The sequence below is a fragment of the Anarhichas minor genome, unplaced genomic scaffold, assembly GCF_050575085.1.
Source record: "Anarhichas minor isolate MPS153535 unplaced genomic scaffold, ASM5057508v1 ptg000022l, whole genome shotgun sequence".
Taxonomy (NCBI): domain Eukaryota; kingdom Metazoa; phylum Chordata; class Actinopteri; order Perciformes; family Anarhichadidae; genus Anarhichas; species Anarhichas minor.
In genome coordinates, this window is record NW_027466468.1 from 3,911,152 (window position 1) to 3,934,615 (window position 23,464).

A 23,464-nucleotide genomic window follows, 5' to 3' on the forward strand; every position below is an offset into this window, starting at 1 on the left:
GAAATGCATCTCTCTGCTCTGCACCGGTGCTTTGTACCCCACATACAGAAGCACCTTCAGTTTGTCCAGCATGGCTGGAACTGCCACAGACTACACACTGAAGGAAACAAGTCCCCGCTGCAACTGTGGACTCTCCATGAACATGAGGCACAGCAGGACCCAATGCAGGTTTGAATATTTTTACTATGACCTTACTTTCCTATATGGGACAATGTCAACATGAATCCCACTGTCTCTAACATTACACAAAGTTTTTATATTATAAATAATGTAGGGAAGGTTCGTTCCAAAGTGCATGTATCAGAAGCATAATGTAACTAATAGAGGCCTGTACATGTGGATTATTGTTGTTCTGCATATCATGGGCACTTTCAAAACTTCAATAAGGTGTTGCTAAAATGTTGTGATCAAACAAGGAGCAGTGTTTAAGAGAGATGGTTATACATCGTAGCTCTCTGCTCCCTATAGTAATTCATTGGCTCTCTTTCTGATGCCATAGCTGTTCATGGCATCTTCATCCAGAATCCAAGGAAATGATAAAACAAGTGATATTTCAAACAAGGTTCTAAAAAAGGAACTGACTGAAAATGACTGAATAGACATGTTGACCATAATAACCTAAACATTACCCTTGGCTGAACAGTCCCTTTAACCTCAACTATTTTAACTGGAGGTTGACATGGAGTTTGGAGTTGACTGGACTGGACCGTGTGGTCATCGTCGGCCTGGTGTTGTGGTCCCTGAAGTTCAGCTGCAATGCTCACTAACTGACCAGGAAGTTGAAAGTCTACCAGACCCCGATGGCCCCCTGTCCAATGTGTTGAATGTCTTTGTACAAACTGTGAGCTTAATATCAGAAATGCTCCAGTAAATGCCTGCGTCACAAGCTCTCTGATGCAGGTGAAAGTGACATAAATGCTAATTAAGCATAGTTCTGAAACCAGTGTTGAATCGCATTCTTATTTACTAAACTCCTCTTTGTTTCACATGACTAAAAAGATTAACACAAAAGTAAAAAGAATGGTAATGACAGCACTGACAGTATATATATTGTTTTTTATAGCAGATGTCAATGTAAACACTTGTTGCATTGTACAATATGCTTGCAAAGAAACACTTTTTGCTTTACTCAATTTACATCTGTTACAATTAATGAACTTTTTGTAAAACCATTATGGTTTTGTAACAGAGCCTTGTACGAGACGCTGTCCTATAGTTATCAAGAGAACTTGTTTTAAAGCATGTATATCAAACAGAACTAGGTACTAGTTTACATCACTCATTCAACTGCTTTTATACTGTAATTCAATGTTTTGGCTGGCCAAGCAAGACAACAGATGCTACACCATTACTAAAGTGTACATACAGAGTGATATATTGATGTACAGTCTCCTTAGACCAATCCAAACCCAGTGTCAGTGCTACAAATAGCAGCAAGAATGTCTCTTTCAAAGTTACAGTCGTCTTTGTAATGTCCTGGAAGTTTCAGCAGGTGGAAGAACTGGGGAAGTTGCTCTCCACCACGTTAATATCCAGCTGGTGTCTGGGAAGCACATTCCAGCCTTTCCACAACTGCACCAGTTTCCCAAGGATGCTTGGAGACGCTTCCAAAAAAGAAGAGTCAATGTTTAGATAGATAGATATAAACTTTATTCATCCCCAGGGGGAAATTAGTTTGTAGCAGCAGCAATTTACAGAGTAAAATATTACGTATGGAAATGCACAATATATACAGTACAATAAAATAACAGAGCAGATATTGAATTTGAAGAAATAGAATAATAAAAAATAAGATAAAATAGAATAAAAATGCACAGTATATACAATGAATTAGAATGGTATTAAATTAACAACTAGGTATTTTCTTTAATTGCCGAGAAGGATTTTGTTGCATCAATCATGAATGCGATTTTTAAATGATTATTTTACTGAATTTGTGTTTTGGGTTGTTAGTGTTGCTGATAATTCATAGTTAAAAAGAAAAGTAGAGGAAGCACAACAGACTCAGATAAATAACCTGTGAGGAACTATTAAAAGTTTCTATTCATTTACCGTTCTCAATAAGTGTGAGAAGGAATCCTGTGATCCGACATATATCCTCCAAAGAGACATCACCGTCTTCATCCTCATCCTCTGTTGGCCACTTTATCTTCTCCAAGACCAGCTGAGCGATTCATTTTATACAATCAGTTAACACTTGTGTTTCCAAACAAACAAGAGAACAGAAAGCACAATAAACAGAAGAATAGAAAATGAGAGATTTTCAAGTCTAATAATCCAAATTGTAATTCGATCAGGACATAGTTGTTATTTTAAAGAACCATACTGGAGGTTTTTGCATGGCAACACATTTTTTTAAATTGGTTTCCTTCCTTTTAGGCAGCAATTAGTGTCAGTTCATTTCTATGAAACTCAACTTGCAAGGACTTCAGGACAACCATGTTTGAGCAGTACTTGCTCATGCAGTGATGTGATGTAGGTTTAACTTAAAAAAAGAGATGCTGACTGTGATCATTTCAATGCAACACGTTTCAAATCTCACCAGATTAATGTTTATTGTAATGAAGTTAAACCAATGGCTGCCAGAGGGTAGAAAACACATGTCATTTCTGAGAAAGTCATTTGTGTGAGTTCAGAGTGTTTCTGACTCAGCATCATGGGCTCACTTACCTGTGGTGTGCACTGTACATCAGATGCTCTTGTAAAGAGGAGCGGAATTGTGTCTTTCCTCTCAGTTAGCAAAGGCCAGATCAGTGTCTCTTTTAACCCCTTCAGAACTGTTTCACTTGTCTTGAGCTTCTTCCAAGGACCTGCAAAACATTTGCATCGCAACAGAAAAGCAAAGCAGCCTTACTAATCTTTAACTAGTAGTCTAATTAGCATTACTTAATAAACTCATCAACATCCATCTGTGTATGTCACAAAAAAAAAGACAAAATGTGAAAGACAAAATGTCAGAACTTCAACTCTCATTAGTCGGTCTGGTTTATATGATCTGTTCAGTACAGATCAGAATACTCGCAGCATGGAGGAGCAGTTTGTCTAGCAGCCATCTTCTGTTCTCAGATGTGACTGCAGGCAAATCCCATGACAGTGCCAACAGATCTGCTGTACCCTCCAGCTAATAATGACAATTAGAATTAGAATAGATTAGAATTCCTGATTTCTCAAGACTTGCATAATATTCAGATTTGATACAACAAATAGGGAGAGGACAACTTGTCAATAATCACGCGGTTGACGACACCCACTGGTCTCAAACCACACGCCAAATAATGTAATTTTTTATCACTTTTGAACAGCATGTTGGGAACCAGTTCAAACTGTGTTTGCTCTAAAAACACATTTTACACGATGACATCCGTCACTATAATTACATGTTTTAAAGAAATGGACTTACGTTTATGGTTTTAATATTGCTTCTGGACCCCCTGCTGGTTTAAATTAGTAAATTATGTGATTGTGGTATTATAAATATCTGAGAAAACTTTCTGACATCAGGTATTCCTTTTATTGTCCTTGCCCCAAATTTGTATCATTAAAATCTTACTGGAAAAATGTATTTTACCACTTTGTCTCACGGATGTCAAGGTCAGCACAGTCCTTAATATCTATTATGGCTTCTTCTGGGGATCCACCAAAGATCACATGCTGAGTCCTCCAAGGCATGGCCCATTATGGAGGAATGAATGACCAATCATTCGGCCAGCAACAACAAAGAAGTCACTCTCCAAAAGGTAATGCCAAGTGGAGGGAATCAGATGATCTTGTTCTCCCTCAAAAAGAAGAGTTCCACCTGGTACTTCAATTAAAAGAGAAAAGGGAAAGAACATCGATAGTGCAGGATGTAAAGGACATAGACATTCAAACTTTCATACAGAATTAGTAAGGAAATATCAATCAGCCACTGAATACTTTTTTTTTAAGGTTTTAGGTATTCTCTGGGTAAGTAGAGACAGATCTGTTGTCAGCCTGGAACTGATGCAAACCAAACACAGAGCCCGATAGCTGACAACCAGCCATCAGCCAAAGTGAATATTCACTTACCAAAATTCATCTCCAAATGAAGTTTGGACATGATGCTTGCAAAGAAATGGCGAGTCACATCATCACCAATTGCTGGATCTCCTGAAAAAGCAAAATACACAGTACAGACATCAGTTAAATGAATATATGATCATTTTTTATCTTTGTGTGTGTAACCAATTTACCCTTGCGTGTGCATGTCAAGGGACAAGCCCACTCAGCATTAGCCCTCTTATAAAAAGAAAGGACTGTCCTCTGCACTGTCCTCATGATCCATGGTAAGATAGAATGATTTTCCAGTTGCATGCTGGCTTAAAATGTCTTCTTTGAATCCCTTTGCTGCCTCACTGGGATTTGAAAGAATTTTCCAATCTAAAAAAAGTTTTTAAATTGTTTAAATGAATACTGGATGAATTGATATGTAGAGAGCAACAATTTATTGCAATAAATGATTAAATGATGTAACACACCTGGGAAGCCTCCCTCCTCAGTGGGATCTAGGTCAACTATCTCAGGAGCAGCATACATGTCCCTGAGAGGTGGCACGCAGTAGTTTGTGTTGCTGGCCCTTGTTGTCTCACTTGTAGTCTTGTCAACATGCTCACAAATCTACCTTCACTTCGGGAGGCCCTTTCTGTGGTCACCACAATTTCTACCTCACCACTGTTCTGTGATGGTCTTGGGTAAAGAGAAGCACGTTTTGTTATTGGGGCCAGCATATTTTATATTACATTACAAATTCACAAAAACGCTGCAACTAGAAAAGAATGTTCATATAAATAGAATAGAATGAATCCATTCAAATTCAACTTTCCCTCAAGACCAATATTCAGGATCATACAGGATCCTCCATATTTTTTATGCATTATTGAAGACAGAACAATTTGGCTTTACAGAGAGATTGTTGGTATCAAAATAACTAATATTAGGGCCCATAATTATGACACATCAGATGTACTGTCTTGTCATAATGTTTGCCCTGCATTTTTACAGTTAGAGCTATAATTGTTTATCTTACATCCACATTCAAAATGCTTTACATCTTTTGGCAGACTCCCAGAGCCTAATGCTTAATGTCTGATGTACGACTACTTGAGTGCTTGACAAATGTGACGTTTTAGTTCTGTAGAGCGATACCTCACGCACTCCTCTCAAGGGAACTCCTCTCCACACGTCACACATTTCTGAGGTGGTCCAACTAGCTCATTACTGCATTCTGGTTGACATGGCTGTAAACAAGATCATTTAAAAATTTAACACAAGCTATAGATTTATATACTTTAAGACTTTTACTCAAGTAGTATTCTAATAGGTGACTTTCACTTTTACAGTCATTTTCCAGTAAGGTATCTTTACTTTTACTCAAGTATGGCTTTTGGGTACTTTATACACCACTGGCAATTGGTATGTAAAGTTAATACTACAAAAGTAACATTTTGGCTGGCATTAGTTAATGTCCCTTGAGTTTAAGGCTTAATCCTATTGTGAAGGACATCTATGGCAGACTGACAGATTTCTTCAACAAATACATGCCAACAGTAAGTGGTGTAAACATCTAATATCAAAAGTAAAATAATTGGCAATTCTACAATTGCTCAGTGTTCTCTTGCTCTGGGAGAATGTAAGTAATGTGTGATGAAAAGAGCACTATGGCAAAAATCACTTATCTGTTCAACTCTCAGGGTTGGTCCCTCTCAAAACAACAATTCTGTGTAGGAATCTATTGGCTAAATCGTCAGAAATATCCAGTTACACACCTACAGCAGCATCCTCATCATTGTCTCATTAGAATATACACTACAGTACACAGCCGAATAATATGTTTTATTGACAGATAAAGGCATGAAGGGAAGATAGAAATATGTGTAAGAATCTTTACAAAAATATCTTTGGCTGGTACTGTTAAATCTTGTTATTTTACTGTCAAAGTTTTGAAAAATGTATTTCTGTACCGTTACAGTGTATATGGTGCCAACTTTTACAGATGCATCTTTATGTAGCCAGTACTGTGTAGTCATATTCTTTTATTGTCAAGTTTTTAAAAATGTAGTACTGTTACTATATGGTGCATACTTTTACAGATGCATATATATGTAGCTGCCTGGGTTATGCCTATGATGTTCATTTTGTGGTCTTGGCATTTTCAATTAAGAAGCAGGAGGCAGCACTGGTTCTCAGGTCTTCACTTTTGATCTGGTTAAATATATCAAAAGTAACAAAATCATCAGCTGCTGGTGTGTTTGTGTGTCTGCTTGGCTCCCCATCTCTGTCATTTGGAAATAATTAGAATCCTCGTGAGTGAGCACACACACCTATGTAGATACCCTGAACACATACAAACCCCAAATGACACACAGGTAGGAGATGCAAACCCAACAAAAAAAATTAATATTTTTGAATTTGATTTGATGAAATGTATAAACTGTGTCTACCTTAATCTGTTAAATTTACATACAGGGCATGCGGAAGGCGATCCGTCGCTTTAACATCTCTGTGGAATTCCGAAAAAACAATGAATGAAACAGCGTGCACGTCCGCATGCCCTGCACTGTCTGTAGTGCTGTCCATGGTGCTGATAGACGCTACAGTATTACGCCAGGGCCACACTGCCTATACCTCTACCTGTGCGTTGGCTACCTCGCTGAACTGCTGCGGCTCGCACACGCATGTGCTGTTCACACAGACAACGTCTTTGTCTTTGTCTTTGATAATGACCATCAATAAAAGCATTAACAATTGAAGGGATTCCATCCACAGAAATGCTAGGGGGCATTTAATTTAAAATCGAGACAGGAAGTGTTAAGTTAAATAAATGAATTATATATTTTTTTCATTTCACTTCTGTGATATATTCTACAGATAGACATTGAAAATGTAGCAAAAATAGAAACAGTGAAAATGATCTTTTGATAGGTATATTGACACCATAGCAACATTACACATTCCATTACAGTTGTAACTCTTTATACCTTGAGGTAGTTAAGCTTGTGAATTTGTGCGCTGATGATCAAGCTGCACAGTCACAAAAAAGAGATCTGTAGCTCCAATTTCCCTGCTTAAAACCTTTTAAGCTCGGAGCCGTTTTTGAGGTCTCTGAGCGAAAAAGCATAGCCCTACAAAACTGACCATAGCTCTGTAACTACAAGGTCGATTTTAATAATTTTTGTTGATATAATCAGATCACAACACCTGTGACATAGTTTACATAGGTCATATTGTGAATATGTTGCTGGTTAATATAGAAAATAAGACATAACACAGCTGAAAGTGAAAATATTCAGCCTCGCCTGGGAAAAATGCACTTTCAGTGATAAAAGGTTATTGAAATAATGCAGCTAGCTCCCTGAATCTTTCCCAAGTCATAGCATAACTGATCAGTAGTTATTAAAAAAAGGTTAAAGTGGAATAAAGTGGAATAAAGTTAAGAATAAGAGGTTTTAGTCAGGCGAGGCCATCATTTTCGAACCAGCTGTTGCAGCTCTTACATTGTACTTTTATACACTATATAACTATATATTTCACTTTCTTTATCACTCATATGATTCAATACATCCAAATACAGATAATAGGAATCATATTCATATTCATAACATCATCAGAGCCAGTTTTGGCTGTCATCTGTAGGATTTTCTCATTTCATGTGTGTGTGTGTGGCTGGATCTCAGCCTATCCTCGGTCGATTTCCAAAAACAACCCCTCCTTAGACGCGTCACAGGCTTAGGAAGACTCATGCCAAATTTGGTGGTGATCGTCAAAAGATTTCATAGAATAAAGTTGCCAGAAGTGAGGCGTGTACCCCGGCGGAAATTTCCGGTCGCAGGCAGTCTGACCACTCGCCCAAGCCCCCTTGACCGCTCTTATTCTGGAAACAAGTCGGAAGTCAACAGTATGCAGTTGGCAGCAATGACTACAGCTTTGGAACGGAAATTCCGCGACGTTATTATCCATATTTTGAGAAAGTTGGGCGCATAACCACGATTTTTTTCGGCGAAGTTCAGCATGAAGGTACGTTTGATCACACACAACGGTTTAGTGCTTCTACGGATCGTAAAACAGAAGTTAGTTACGTGTTCCGCCACGTGTGCTAATGCTATTACATGCTTTGTATGACTGGGTAGCTGTTAGCATGAGGGTACAAACATTGATTTACTGTACTCATAGCGCCGATTTCTGGCCCGGATTTGGTGCTTTTATGCCACGATATACTTTTGCTTATATGAGTAGCCTATAGTTGTCTTTGGAGTTTATAATAAGTGACTTATATGATGTTGTTGTCCAGACGTTGCTGGTTCATCGAAAAAAAAAAGTGGCCGTGTCCACACTACTGGCTAACAATCATGCTATTTTCCGCATGTGAGTTTGAGGGGTTCTGAGCCCGAGAGCCCCCAAATTTGGGGGCGTCGAGATTAAGAGGTTTTAATCCTATTAGAAAAAAACAATCCCATTTTTTTCCATTTCATACACATCATCAGACATTGCCAGGTTGTGCTCTGCCAAAAGTTCGAATCTGCTTATATGTTCAGTTAAAAACACGACAATATGTATTTTGATATTGTCACGTTTGATCCTGTAACGAGACGATCACGCGCGCCTGTGTAGGTGTGTGTGTAATGCCGTGTTCACACCAAACGCGGCGCGAATGTATTCGCGTCATTCACACCGCCGGTCTCGCCGGGGACTATTTGTGTTCATTCGCGTGAATCGCGCTGGACGCGCCGGAGAGGGGGCGGGGCTTATCGCCCTGAAAGCTGTTCAACTGTCCGCCATCAACCATGGAAAAAAATAACCTCTATTTCTGCTTAGTACGTGTTGTGGAAGTCACAGATATCCCGGGAAACTAAACGCCGTCATGTCTGGTTCATAATATTGTTCAGAGGAGTTCCGTGGATTTTATCGAGCTGTATTGACTGTGTCTAACAAGCCACACGTCGCTGTTTACTACAGCTGTATGAACACAAAATAAACTGATTTGGCTGTGATTTAACGGCAATAAACCGACAAAAAGGGACTCCGAAATAACTACTTAATGATGCCGATTTGTGGGCTACTTGTCTTCTCAATGGAGCTCAGATCGATCGGTGCTAGCCTATGCTAACATTGTAGCAGCTCCACCAACACTCAGAATAACGTCATGTAGACGTAAATACGGCAGCTTCTATTCATTGTTTGTACCATATGGTTTACACACACACATTTATACACATAGTTTGGTCCGGTCTCATTGATATGAGGTATCGTAGAGCTCTGGGTGAACACAGACGGCCACAGTATTTATGTCCTGATTCAACAACGGCAGGAAGTCAGTGAAGACAGGGGAAACAGCTCAACGCTGATAGGCTATCGTGCCACAGCATCACGCCATTTTTTCGCCGAAGTTGAAAAATTTGAACTCACACGTTTGGGGCGATTTAGCGTTTGACGCGAATTCGCGTCACTCCAGTCTCATTGCGTCTGTGCATAGACTTTGTATGTAATCTCGGGCGAATAATTCGCGCTGCGTTTGGTGTGAACGCACCATGAGACAGGAGGGACCTACGGTGACGGAGTGAAGGGGGGGGGGAGCGGCAGCAGGAAGAGAAGGGAGAGATGCCACACAAACACAGCTGTTCACTGCTCGCTGCCCGGTTCTTGTGTTAAAAATGCCCGCTTAATAATACATTTTAAAAAACTCCGTTAACGCGCGATAAAATAATTGTCGGCGTTAATGAATGAATGCGTTAACGCTATATTAACACGTTGACTTGCCCAGCCCTACTATTTTCATTTCCTCAGCTGGCTGCAAGACATTCTGAGCCCCGCATACCCCGTTGCAGTGGCCGGACACAAAGGTTCAAGTCATGATATTGACTATTTTCTTTTATGTTATATTATATTTTCTCTTACCTGTGTTTTAATATTCAGAGCATTTCTTTGCCATAAAACCGTATATTGCTGATGTGTTTTAAACCCGTAAAATGTCGTTGAAATAAATGCTCAAGTGTTGTTCATTTAATTTCATTGGATAGCAAAAACAAACAAATATAATATGTTTAAAAATAGATTGGCCAACTTAGATTTTTTTAACTGGGTGTAAGTTTGGTCAATGAAATGGCAGTGGGATATAACAGTCTTTTGACCTTTTACAGGTTGGTCCTGTATTTCAAAGAAAGATCATAATGAAAATTACAGTATGATATTAATGGCGATATGTATAATAAAATTGCAAAGTTTTCAGGGTGAAAATGAAAACTCATCAGGGTTTGTCCCCTGATTTATACATCAAACAAAGCTTGTATATGAAGCATGTAGGGCAACTCAAAATGTAACAATAAACAACCAACAAACATTACTTCAATTATTTGTTTATTTATTTATGAATTTGAATACGATTTTTATAGTAGAGATATCAGATACTAAGTCAAAGTTATGAGATAGTATCTCATTATTATGAGATGCTAAGTCGAAATTTTGAGATAGTATCTTATTATAATGACTTGCAGGATGTTTATTTTTTCCTCACAGTGTCGGAAATGGGCTTCCATAGGATGGTGTTAATGCACAAACGTTTGGGGTTAAATTATCTAACCACTAATTGATGTATAGTAAACATTGGAGCCAGACTACGGGCATTACAGGTTTGGCCTTCTTTTGTGTCGTTGAGTGAATCTGACAATTGTATTTAACTAAATAGTTGACGTTATGCATCCAAAGTTGAAGGTCGCTAACGGCACACTGAAAAGAAACCCAAGAAGTTGACCTTGCGCTAGGCAGCTTGGGAAATGAATTTCTTGCACGTCTTAGCTGCGTTTCACAGTCGGACCACAGTGAACTACATTTCCCATGGCTCTGTGCGCAGTTGGGGTTACATACTGCTCTCCACGCAGTCTGGGCTGAAGCAGCGTTAAATGTGGTCCTTGAACGACACATAACCAGGGGACATTCGCATGGCCCTCAGCATAAAGCGGTACGGTTTTGACTTGAACCCTTCACGTAACATTCAACGTAAGTGTAGTCCGCTTTCTATCCTTTGCTTTGGTATGTTATACTTGTATAGTGACAACTTGTGTTCCTGCCTGTGAGGGTTAGCAGTGCTGCTAGCTTACAGCTAATGTTAACTAGCTAACGTCGGGCGTCAGAAGCCAAAGTTGGCAGCAGTTCCGAGCCTGGCCGCCTGCCAATCAGTGTCTAAAGAAGAAACACTGTCTGCGTCAATACGATAAAAGCCGCTTTAATTCGCCTTCCTCTGCTGCGTTCCCCAGCAAACTAAGACCTAAAAGCTTCTTCCTCCTTGTCCTCCAAAAAATAACTGTCCAATGTCAACTGAAATAGATGCACGTGGAAAGCTAGCATCGGTTTAGCTATAGACTTCCGGTCGGAACTTTTAAAATAAGGCAAGACAAATTCCTACCGTCGTTTTATCCTACAGTCTATTTGAGTACTTTTATTGTGAAGATAACATTAACGACTTCCGGTCTTATTGTGGAGCTGTCGCACAGCTAGCAGTATTGTGGCTAACGTTAGCCGCTAGTAGGTTCACCAGAAGTTTTGCAACGCAACAGGAATCCTTGCCTTCTTGTCTAGTAAAGGCGTATCCTCGCTAACGTTACCTTTTTGAAACGTAATCTGAGTTAGCCTTACGTTTTTGAGACCAGCATTCTTGAACTCAACGTTAGTTTATGAAACTCAACCACCCACTCGTTTGTTTGGCTTCAGGAGCTGTATTCATGATTGTGCAAGCATAACATAAGGTATGTTCAGGGACCTGTAATCTGTTTCATAACCTGTGTTATCAATGAATGTAAAGGAGATCATGCTATAGATAACGCATGACAGAAATGTAGGTCATGGTTGGTTAGCTCAGTGAATTGTAAAAGATAAGAGTTGGCTTGGTGGTTTCAATACTTTATCAGAGGAGCTAGCTTTACTGTATAATAACATTTATGAACAATATGCTTTTAATCCAAAATAACATAGGCATATGAATTATAGTATAATTATTTAAAAAAAAACGTGCTCTTAGAGTGTCAACATATCGGCACTCCGTAGTTTGGCAATGAGGTCATACACTGCTCAGTGTGTCAGGCAGTTCTCGCTGTGATGCAGACACAGAATGGACTGCAGGCATTTCACATGTATTTTAAAGGCTGATCAAGAGCTTTTGATGGACATTTTCCAGCAAGAACAATCAACATAGATTAACTGCAATGTTGCCATGTTGTGCAGGGAAGATCACAGTTAGGTGTTGATCAAAGACAGTTTAATGAAAACGGTGCATTTCAGTAGTATGTTTGGGGGCCTCGGGAAGACTTTTATGTCAGATTTGGTGTCCTTGACATGAAATATGAAAAACTCTTCATGTGCAGGATTTAGCCTTTGTTTTTCCAGAGACATGTTTATGATTCAGACTCGTCATTGCATAAAAATGCCCATTTGGTCTTGTCTATAGTTCTCAGTCAGACAGAGTGAATTCAGGAAGATCGTAGAGCTAAAAGGATTAGTCAGATAATCGATTAGTCTTTTGACAGAAAATCAATCGGCAATCATTCAAATTCAAAGGCAAAAATATCAGGCTTCTCAATTCAATATTTGCTGTTTTTTTTAGTCTTCCTTGATTATAACCTATAAATTGCTCAGTGGGCCAAAGCACACGGATACATTGGAGTCTAGAACCTGTAATGGACTTTTAATATTTTCTTACATGATACCAACTCAATGAGTAATCGATTACTCAATGTAGCAATTGGGAGATTAATTGATAATTAAAATGATTGTTAGCTGCCGCACTAAACAAGGATGTAATGTCACTGCCTAGATTTTGAGTTGATGAAATGTCTGTCTCATCCCACAGTCTGTGGTTAAACGTCACAGCAGCAGAGAGGCGGGGAGGAGCAGAGGGGGGGGGTGAAAATGCAGCGCATCCTAAATCACGGGACTCTGCAGCGTTTGGCAGCAGCACGGCCATTACTGGTGGGCGTCGCCGTCCCCGAACCACCAGCAGCGTTCTGCTGCTGTGTCCTCCGCCTGTCACCGCCGGCACCCGAAGGCCAGCGCTGGCTGTCGACCACAGCCTCCAGCAAGGCGGCACATCAGCCAAAACACCAGGCACCGCAGGAGGAGCCCCAGTCCGGCTCCACACCTCAAACACAGGAGGTCCAGAAAGAGGACGCTGGGTCTGATGCAGTGGAGGTGGACCCCCTGCAGGACAAGTCCATCGGTTTGGTCCAGAGGTTTAAGAGGACCTTCAAACAGTATGGGAAGGTGATGATCCCTGTACATCTCATGACGTCCTCAGTCTGGTTTGGAACCTTCTATTACGCTGCCATGAAGTGAGTCTTGTTGTGTTCTGAGTTCATGGCTGTCCATTATAGATCAACATTAACATTTGTTCCTGAAATAGATTTATTTAAAGTCTTTTTTTGGAAGAATGACAGACTGTATTTTATGTGCTGCACAATCTTAACTCTGGATACTAACTCCCTCCGTTTGCCTTCCTCTCAGAGGTGTGAATGTAGTGCCCTTCCTGGAGCTGATTGGTCTACCAGAGTCACTCGTCGGCCTTTTGAGAAACTCTACGAGTGGCTACGCTCTGACTGCGTACGCCATGTACAAGGTCATTTAATCCAGGATCCTCTGTTTTTTATTTTTTTATTGAAATGAACATCAAACATTTTGATTAATTGATCAGCATCAAAGCATTGTTTTAATGAAACATTCACACTTACCTAATTTAGATCAGCGTGTGTCTCATTTCCTCGGTCAGTGTGCATGTATCCAACCAGCTATTTATGAGTGATGGATTCTGGCATTGTGCTGTGCTGACCAGCATGTGTGTTTTTCTTTGTTTCCCTACAGATTGCAACCCCTGCTAGATACACGGCGACCCTAGGCGGCACGTCACTCTCTGTTCAGTATCTCCGCAAGCACGGCTACATGTCCACACCACCGCCGGTCAAAGAATACATCCAGGACAAAATGGAGGAGACAAAGGAGAAACTGACTGGAAAGATGGAGGAGACCAAGGACAGATTTTCAGAGAGAATGGAGGAAACTAAAGAACTCTTCTCTGAGAAAATGGAGGAGACTAAGGACAAGCTCTCTGAGAAACTGCAGGAAACCAAAGACAGAGTCACAGAGGGGAAAGCGTTTTTTCGGAAGAAAAACGAGTAGCGAATCCCCTTTGCTGGTGGGGCCTCTGAGTAGATGATTCTATTTTGATCTCAACGAGTAATCCGTAGGTTTGGGCCAAGTAACAGCACTTGTAAGACTTTTCTGAAAGAAGAGAGACTGGTCCTAAAGTTTCACACATCTCAGTTGTCCACTGTTGTCTATTTTATGTGTCAAATGCAGTCCCTAATTGTCCAAACACGATGCACAGTAAGTGTAGACTAGACAGCAGCTTAGCAGACTCCTGGCTACGCCACACTCTGGCTCAGTCATCTCAGACTGGATTTACACAGGCTCAAGTGATCTGGGTCATTAAAACAACAGAAGAGAAGCTGCATTCTTATTGCGCTTTACATAAACATGAGGAAAATAAGAAGTCTGTGCTTCAAAGAGTTAAAAAAATAAACCAGTATAACAGTAACTGTATGGGAGAGAGCAGTACCAATATTTCTTGTTGGGAAAATAAAAGTTGAAGCTCTTGGTTACCTGTGTGTACTAGTCCATCGGAGCTGAAAGGCTGGGTATCAATGTGTCTTTTCTAATGTAATCAGAAAGAAATTCAGTTTTTCTAATGTATTTAAAGCCCAATGCGTGTCTGTACCACTTCATGTATGGACTGAAAGTTACAAAGTCAAATGATGATTTGAAAGCTGCTCTTTAAAGAGAAGTCACAGTACATGTCGGTTAATGGAACTAATTGTCCGTCACACATGTAAAGGTACAGCTACAGTGGGCCCACTGTGATTATGGCCACCTATCACAGTGGGCCAGATGAAATGTCTTGGGCACTTTTGTACTAAATACACAAATCTTCTCATCAGTAATTCAAACAGATGTCTCTGAATAAAATCAAATGCTAATCATCCAAGTTTTGTATGCTGCATTTAAAGACTATGTGGGTACTGACACTAGCAAAATATAGATGTGTTTGTGCTTAAAGTGGGACTTAACTTTAGATGGAAGAAGTAACATTGTTCCACTTCAAAATAAAACAGTTAAATTCATAACCCATGGTCAACGCTAAGCTGCATACACTACGAGGTTTTCCTGCTGCCTCACCTGGTCTGATGTCACCAGAAGCTCATGGTGGCTAATCTTTGGTACATTAAAGGTATTATTAGCATTTCAACATTAACTCAGTCACCATCTCTGCGCCACTGACTGAAGTGAAAATCTAGGTTTTAAGTTAACATCAATTGTACGCCAGTTGTCTTTTGTCAGCGCAGTTACTGCTGTTAAGCAAAGTCACCTACTTAATCTAGTTTATATTTCTCACACTGCTTGGATTTAGTTTAAATTGGCACTAATAATGCCCTGATATCTATCCTACACCTCAACTCTGTTCCATCACTAGAGCCTAGAGGCTTTTAAAGTTGTCTCTTTTTTTTTTTGCACTCTCACTTTGTTTAAGGAAAAAAGGGTAAATGGACTGTACGTATGTAGCGCTTTACTAGTCTTCTGACCAATCAAAGCTCTTTAACACTACATGTCATCATACACTGATGACAGGGGCTAGCATGCAAGGTGCCACCTGCCCATCAGGCCTATCTAACATTCATACAACATTCACACACTGCCAGCAACTTGAGGTTAAGTGTCTTGCCCAAGGACTAGACATGGACTAGCGGAGCCGGGGGTCGAACCGCCGATCTTTTGATTGAAGGACGACCCTACTCTACCACTGAGCCATAGTCGCTCAAAAGAGGTAGTTGTCCAGAGTTCTGCGCTGCAGTATTATGGCCTTCTGTACCAGTGTGGCTGCTGGAACCCTGGAAGTTGATCTGGCATTCCTTTAAGCCAGAATGAGGAATGAAAAAGTAGATCTAATTAATGAATATTCCCAGCACATATTGGCATTTTTGAGCAACAAAAAATTTGCAAAGGAAGCTGTTAAAAAGAGAGACATAGAGGTAAACACAACATGATCTCACAGTACTGGGAGCACAGATAGAGACACCTTTATGTCAGAGGAGGGAACAGGTAAAGTAGACCAGAATGATAGTGGGACCCATGGCAGTGCCATCAGTAACAAACAGCACAGTGTACACGGTCATGTTATGTTCGGAGGTGTGGGGCAGAAAGAGAAGTGATGGGAAATGGGGTTAACAGAAATTTCAAAAAGCATTCGACTGTTTTGTTTTTCTCATTTCAGTTAACATCGCTTCTCTTTCTGCCATCACCTTCTGTTAGTAAAGAAGAAGGAATAAAATGGCTCCAACAAGGCCGCTTCTTACGAGGCCCTGGTCTAGGAAAAAAAGCCTCTGAGATGGCCCAGTAACGGACTAGTTCCACAAGGTGGCAGCAGTGTGACGTAACGGATGACGGCTGCCGAAAAACTCCAAAGAAGAAGAAGATGCCTCATGGGCGCCATCTTGCCGGTAAACAGCAGGGCAAGCATGCTTTCTGCTTGGACATGATAACTAATGACAGCAGACATTCATTGTTGGATTTATTAGTTTTATAAAGTCTCTAAGAAAACACTCTTTGTTCCTTGCTGCATTGCAAAGCTTCTGAAGGGAACACTATCTCACCGGAAAGCTACAACTTTGATGGAGCGGAGGCAGTTTAATGTGAGTTTCTATGCTGCAGCATTCCAGAGACATTGTAAAAATAGTAAATAAGAGTATTTTGATTTTTCAATCCAAATGTAACAAAAATATGTAATTTAGTGTTTCCTAAAAACAAACTTTCATACAAGCTTAAATTTATTAAAATGATGAATGAAAAATACATGGAAATGAAATTAAACAAAAAATAATTTATCGCCATTAATATCCACTTATTATTTCAAACACCAAGGTTGGTCTGAATGTGTGCAACATGATTCATCTTGAAATTAATGCAACTCATTAATGCAATTCTGATGAGTATTCAGGTTTGTCATTTTATTCATGAACATTATTCAATTTCCAGTGTTAATGCTAACTATATAACTAAATTCTAAAAGAGTGTATCATTGTTGTATTTTTTTTAACTGTCAGTTGTGTTGCATGCTAAGACAAGTTATTTTATTGTCACACACTTTTAGATATGCAACCTCAATGGATGACATCTAGGAAGAAGAGGCTCTGAGGTAGGACTACAGTCCAGACTAACTGTGGAACACTTGTGCTCCTACTGAAAACTGTAGGAGCAACAGTACAACATTTAGAAGGACCAATGAATCGACATGCAAAGCAATGCATTCCTAATTTTTCCTGTTGTACTGATGAATGCTTTGGTATTAGACAATTTTCAGAAATAACAATGTGCTCTCTGAGTACAAATCTTGCTAAAGGAGCATTCTCACACCAGAAAAAGATCTAAACATATCATACCATAGTATGGCATAAAGATGTTCTATAAAAGTCAAAGTATAGTTTGTCGATTGTTTTTTTACATAAGTCATAGTATAGTATGTCCAAATACGTCATGAAAAAGACATTCTATATGTTGAGAAAAGTCATGGTATAGTGTTGAAAACAGTAATTTAAAAAATCATTTGTCGAAATAATTCATAGTGCAGTATGTTGAAAAAAAGTCATAAAATGTCATACGTCTAAAAAAGTTATAGTATGTCGAGTAATGAAATAGACATCTTTTAGGATGTCGAAAATAGTCCTGAAAAAGTCATAGTACACTATGATGAAAAAACTCTAAAATGTATTGTATTTTCGAGAAAAAGAAAAACAGAAGAAAGACATTAAAAAGTTATAGTTTAGTATGTCGAATAATGTCATAGTATAATATGTCAAAATAATTCATAAAAGAGTCATTGTGCAGTATGCCGAGAAAAGTCATAGGATGTTGAAAAAGTCAAAGTAAAGTATGTTGTATAAAGTCATAGTAAAGTATCATAGAACGGCATGTTAACATAAGTCATAGTATAGTAATGAAGTAAAAATCGTTAAAAGTGAAGTATGTAAAAAAAGTGATAAGTTATAGTATGTCCAAAAATGTCAAAGTAAAGTATGTCGAAATGAGTCATTGTATGGTATGTCAAAAAAGTAATAGTCTGACAAAATAAGTGGTAGTAATGAGTAATAGTATGTTGCAGTAGTTATAGAATACCTCTGGCACGCTGTAACTCACTTTAAATCGCCTCACTCAGTCATAGTTGTCGCTTTCCAACGAGGGCTCTGGTGCATTCGTGTCCCTTTCAGGAGTTTTGTAATCCAGCATGTAACAACCATAAACTTAACTTAATAAAACTAATAAATCCAGCTATGGTTGTCTTCTGTGATTAGTTATATATACATCCGCATTGAAAGGAGTTTGCTGTCGTCGTTAGCCGTTAGCTGAAGCCCACTGAGGGCAACACATTTCCTTCGCTCCTCACTTGAACCGGAAGTCGCTCTGGTCCGCCATCTTGGACAGTCATTTCAAAGATGTTTTTAAAAATTATTTTTATTATTTAGAAAAATTCAAAAGACATCAGTATTGATGGCACTTTCTGTGGGGAACACAACACATTTGTTTATTAATTAATTTGGTATTTCAGTGTAGAAAATGATGTATATTGTAAAAACATAAATAGAAGTCATGTCTTCCATTAATTGTCATTAGGCTACTTTGGGGAATGTTTCAACTGGTTTCAGTGATTCTTGAGCAGCTAGTTAATGAAGTGGAGACCACTCCTTAGAGACTTATCTGATTCATGGCCAGATGAACCTGTTGTGGGGTTAAAGATTTGCCCTGGGGCCGCACCAGAGACTGGTATGTACGTTTTTGTCAATATCCAAAACAGCAGGGATAATGACAGTCCACTGCTCTGTGGAGCGAGGATGGAGGGGTGAGGAAGGATCCCTGAGGAGCCGTGAGTGAGGATCTTTACAGGAAACAGGATAGCAGCCTCCACGAAAGTCTTTTAACCGCCGTTGTATATCAGCAGCTTCTGTACCGGAGTGAAGACAGATCACAGAATAAACTTAAGGGTTGAATGGAGATACATTTATTGATGTTTAATTGATTTTTGATGCATCTCCTAAAGTTTAAAAGCTATAAAAGGAATTTATGACTGTGAAAAAATGCTAGTGCTCGGCAACGATTACAATTTTTAATCGCATGATTTTTTTTGCGATTAATCGCATTGTTATACACAAAGTTCAATAATTAATTCATAAGTAGTGTATTGCACACTTTTATTTTAAAAGTACTGCTATATGAACAAAAGTGCAATAACATTTGGTTTGCAAACAGTTTAAGGTTATTTTTAACAGCAGTATTCTCTTTACAGAGTAGCAGTTCTATCTCTTCACTATCTGTGCTCAGTGTGCTGACTGTATGTGAAACGTTCCACTGCTGTGCAAGATGAATAACATGTTTCAGCACGTTTCATCAAATTGTCTGTCTTGTGTCTTCATGACAGTCGGAGCATGTGAATGCAGCTCTACTGTTCATCAATATAATGCTGTAACTCCGAGGTGATGATGGTGACCCAGCGTCGATGTCCAGTAGTCTCCAGTGAGAGCAACAGCTGCTGCACGTTGTAACGCCGTCGCTTTTGTAGTCCTCTCCTTTTCATACAACTCGTGTATTCTTCTTGTGACGGTGCGTCTTGAGGCTCATACGTGCCGTCATTCGTTGCGATCCTAAAGGTGCGTTCACACCAAACGCGACGCGAACGCACCTTGAGAACGTTCCTCAGACCGACATCTTCCACAATACTAATCGGCTGCAGTTTGTAGCTATCCACTTCTCTGTTAGCTTGTCTTGCTTTTGTTTATCTAAACGTCTCCCACACGCTGCATCCAACGTAGTCTGCCGAAGACTTCCTCCACCGCTGCCAGAGAGCAACGGACTTTCAAAATAATAATTTTTAAAAATGAGTTAACCCGCGATAAAATAATTGTCGGCGTTAATTAATTAATGCGTTAACGCGATAATAACGCATTAACTTGCCCAGCACTAAAAATGCATTTGACTCCACACTTTACACATTTTGCTTTACTGCTCCCCCTTTGTTGTTTTTGATGGCCTGAACTGTGCCAACATACCATCAAATATTATCTTAAGTAAAAGTAACTTTCTTATAAAAAGGTGTTCGTGTGAAATTTCCACTTTGGACAACTTTGTATGTAAGAGCCTGTACGTTCTAGTTTTTAAATAAATACATATTGTGATATTGCTTTGAAGTGCAGGGAAGCTATCAGGGCACTATTGGTGTAAATTTGGACGTAATCCAAGTAATAGGTGAAAATTGATTTAAGATTGAGTAGCCTAGTTATCGCTGGACTCTGCAGGTCCCCTCAGCTCTGCAGAGCTTTTTTTTTTAAGCATCTTTAAGCTTATTGTTTTGGTTTGACATCCAACAGATTTTCTTTTGGTTCACTCTCAACACTGTCGTCAGTGTACTATTTACAACAGCAGCAGGAGGCTGGTTTCAGCTAACGACTTCAGATAACCAAACAGAAAACACACAAAGTTAGCGATTAGCTGGTGAACAAAGTTGGCCATTTAGCAGCTAAAGACCTGCGTATTTTTCCTGGGAGGTGGTGGAGACCAGAACAGAGCCAAAAGAGAGTCAATATTGGGCTTACATTCAACAGGTGGTTTGTTTGTGTCTGCTGGATGTGTTAAAAAAAGTAACTGTTTGGCAACATGTTAGCGCTCTCAACTTTACAAAGCCATAATACAGAATGTCAAATGTGTGTCATTTTATTTTGTTGGAGAATTCTGCCCCCAAGTGGCCAAAAAAACTCATTGCAGCTAAGTGAAAGTAATCATACAGAAAAACCATCTCTGTAAATGTCTTTAAATACTCAACATATCATTGGATTATTATTTCTAATGTATTTATGTAAGAGTAACTCTTACTAGTTTCAGCTGGTCATGGTGGAGCTAATTGTACTTATTTTACATATTGCTGGTTAGTTAAAGTTGTAACAATGCGTTTTCTTTATAAACTAATCAAGCTTTATCTATATATAAAATTCGCATTCTACCAACAATATAGCTGTCAAATAAGTGTAGTCGTGATTATAACATATCGGGGGGCCCTACCAAGGGACCATGTCAGGTGGCCTCTCATGTGTGGGCTTCTATGATGTCTTTCAGCAGATTCAGAGAGCCCATATAGCATGGTGTTAAACATCCTACATAACACAGAGGGATTCCCTATGAGGGCTTCTTTCTTGAGATAGCCTCAAAGTAAATGTTTGGGTTGTTCCTTCAGATTATAAGAGGGACCCTTCAAATATTATATAATAATAATAATTGTCCCTTAAATGTAATGTAATAGAAGTATAAAGTAGAATGACATAGAAACACAATTACAGTACCGGTATGCACAGAAATGTACTTTACGTCCCACTTCTACTTTCATGTCAATGTGCAATTTAAAGGTCATCCTTATCAAATGTTTCACAAGTAACTCTGCTCTCCATGATTTTCAGTCACTGTGCTGGATGTTTGTTCCCCAGACGCAGTGGGTCAAGGTCAAGTATGCACCTTAGCGCTTAGTTTTCTTAGCTGTCAGTGTCCAGAAATGCTAAACAGATCTAGACATCATGCTGCCAGACCCTGCCTCCCTCATTATGAATCTTATCTATATGTAAATATGATAGCATTGCTTGGCGGGACGTTGTGTGTGAGTTACAATGACCTCTGCCGTCCGAACTAATGAACAACTGTTTATGCAGTCCACAACCCCCCCCCCCCCCCCACACACACACACACACACACACACACACAAACACCTGTCTGTCCTCCCACGGGGAGTAAGACACGGAGGACAGAGCGGCGCTGCTATTCCCCGAAATCCTTTCATTGTAAAGACAATCTGTGTCCCTCAGGTGTGAGCCAGTGGCTGAACATGACTCAAGTGTCAAGATGCTTCTGGGAAGCCTGATGTGAAGCACAGGTCAGGAGGGAAAAAAACTGTCGAAAGTCAGTGATTTTCTCTACTTTACATCTTTTCTTACAAAAGGTCAGTGGAATCATCTTTGATGCAGCCAACAGACTGTGTGCACATCAGAAAGTTGTCATGGTCACATTTGTTGGAATACTTTGGTCATGGAACTTGGTTTATAGTCCTTGAGTGGGACAAGTTAAATGTCACAAGTCTCTAGGCCTGGTTCTAGTCAGGTGGTGAGTGAAGCCGATACGGAAGTGTTTTAAAACCTGCATTCTCTCTGCTGGCCATCAGGTTGTATAGAAGTCTATGAGAAAATGACTCTACTTCTCTCTTTATTTATTACCTCAATAAACATTGTAAACATGAGTTTATGGTCTCAATCTCTAGTTTCAAGGCTTCTTCAATACAGCATGATGTTCATTTAGTACATTATGGTCCATTTAGAGTCAAACAGACCATAAAGCAGGGTTAGGGTTATATACTTCTTATATACAGTCTATGGTTCTAGACTGCTTTGATACTTTAGAGCTCCCCCTAAATTTTTCGAACTAGTGCAGTTTGCGTTCTGGACGTGGTCGTTCGGAGCATGGAGCCCCCCAGAAGTGCTGCTTGCAGCACTCTCGAGAACCACTCATCACTCGACTCCGATAAAGTGAGTAAAGAGTTTGGTCGTTAGTAGTAGCTTTAGCCTATATCCAGCATCCAGCAGCAAAAGTGGACCGCAGTCAATGAGCCTGTAAAGTCCCGCTGCGGACGACGTGTTCGACTCAGTCCGCAGAGCCCTGAAGCCCCGCCCCCCCCACTGCTGCTCAGAGCGCTATTTGCTTGTTTTTTCCAAAGTGTATTCATACAGAACGAGTGCAAATTGCCCCACTTTTGACACTGTACGTCCTGGGGTCGTCAGCAATACACCGGCCAAGTGTGAAGTAGATCGGACGAACGGCTCTCCAGATATATGAAGGACACACGGACAGCGATTACATGATTTGTAGTTTCTGAGGAGCTCCCTGCATTTCAAACTCTGCTTGAGTTGCACTATTTATGAGAAGTAAACTGATCTCAATGTGAAAAGTACTTATGGTTATATAAGCATACCCATATAACTTTTCACATGAAGATCAGTGTTTTCACCTCGCGTCGCTCACTAACTCAGTCATAGCAATTTAAAGAGGTTCTGGTCTGATTTCAAAGTGAGCTTTACTTGCCTTAGTTAAACCTCACTGTGTTAGTATTTCCTTCAAACCGGTTTCCAAACGAGATGGACCATGTGGGCACCATGTTGATTAAGTCTGGAAGTGAAATACTAGAAAGCAGTTTCCTCCTCCTCATCCTTCTCTTTATTTTCTAGTCTGCTGCTAAAAGCCTGCGAGAGATTCAGACTCCGAATGTGCATCGCGTCTCATCTCTGAACCGACAGCAGTGTGTGTGTGTATGTAGTCTGAAGAAAGTGAGTCAGGGGGA

The 23,464-nt window shown here is 39.8% G+C and overlaps 1 protein-coding gene and 1 long non-coding RNA gene across 2 annotated transcripts; both read left to right on the top strand.

Moving 5' to 3' along the window:
* The first annotated feature begins 10,868 nt into the window (after positions 1 to 10,868).
* On the top strand, positions 10,869 to 15,032 carry LOC142955159 (uncharacterized protein C18orf19 homolog A-like). Its single transcript, XM_076096567.1, has 4 exons — positions 10,869 to 11,007; positions 12,854 to 13,331; positions 13,504 to 13,615; positions 13,858 to 15,032. Exons 2-4 carry the CDS (start codon positions 12,913 to 12,915, stop codon positions 14,170 to 14,172), a joined length of 846 nt encoding a protein of 281 aa, XP_075952682.1. The 5' UTR covers positions 10,869 to 11,007; positions 12,854 to 12,912; the 3' UTR covers positions 14,173 to 15,032.
* Positions 15,033 to 15,324: 292 nt separating this feature from the next.
* On the top strand, positions 15,325 to 17,392 carry LOC142955072 (uncharacterized). Its single transcript, XR_012955789.1, has 3 exons — positions 15,325 to 16,547; positions 16,677 to 16,739; positions 17,198 to 17,392. It is a non-coding gene; the product is annotated as an uncharacterized LOC142955072 (long non-coding RNA).
* Positions 17,393 to 23,464: the final 6,072 nt, after the last annotated feature.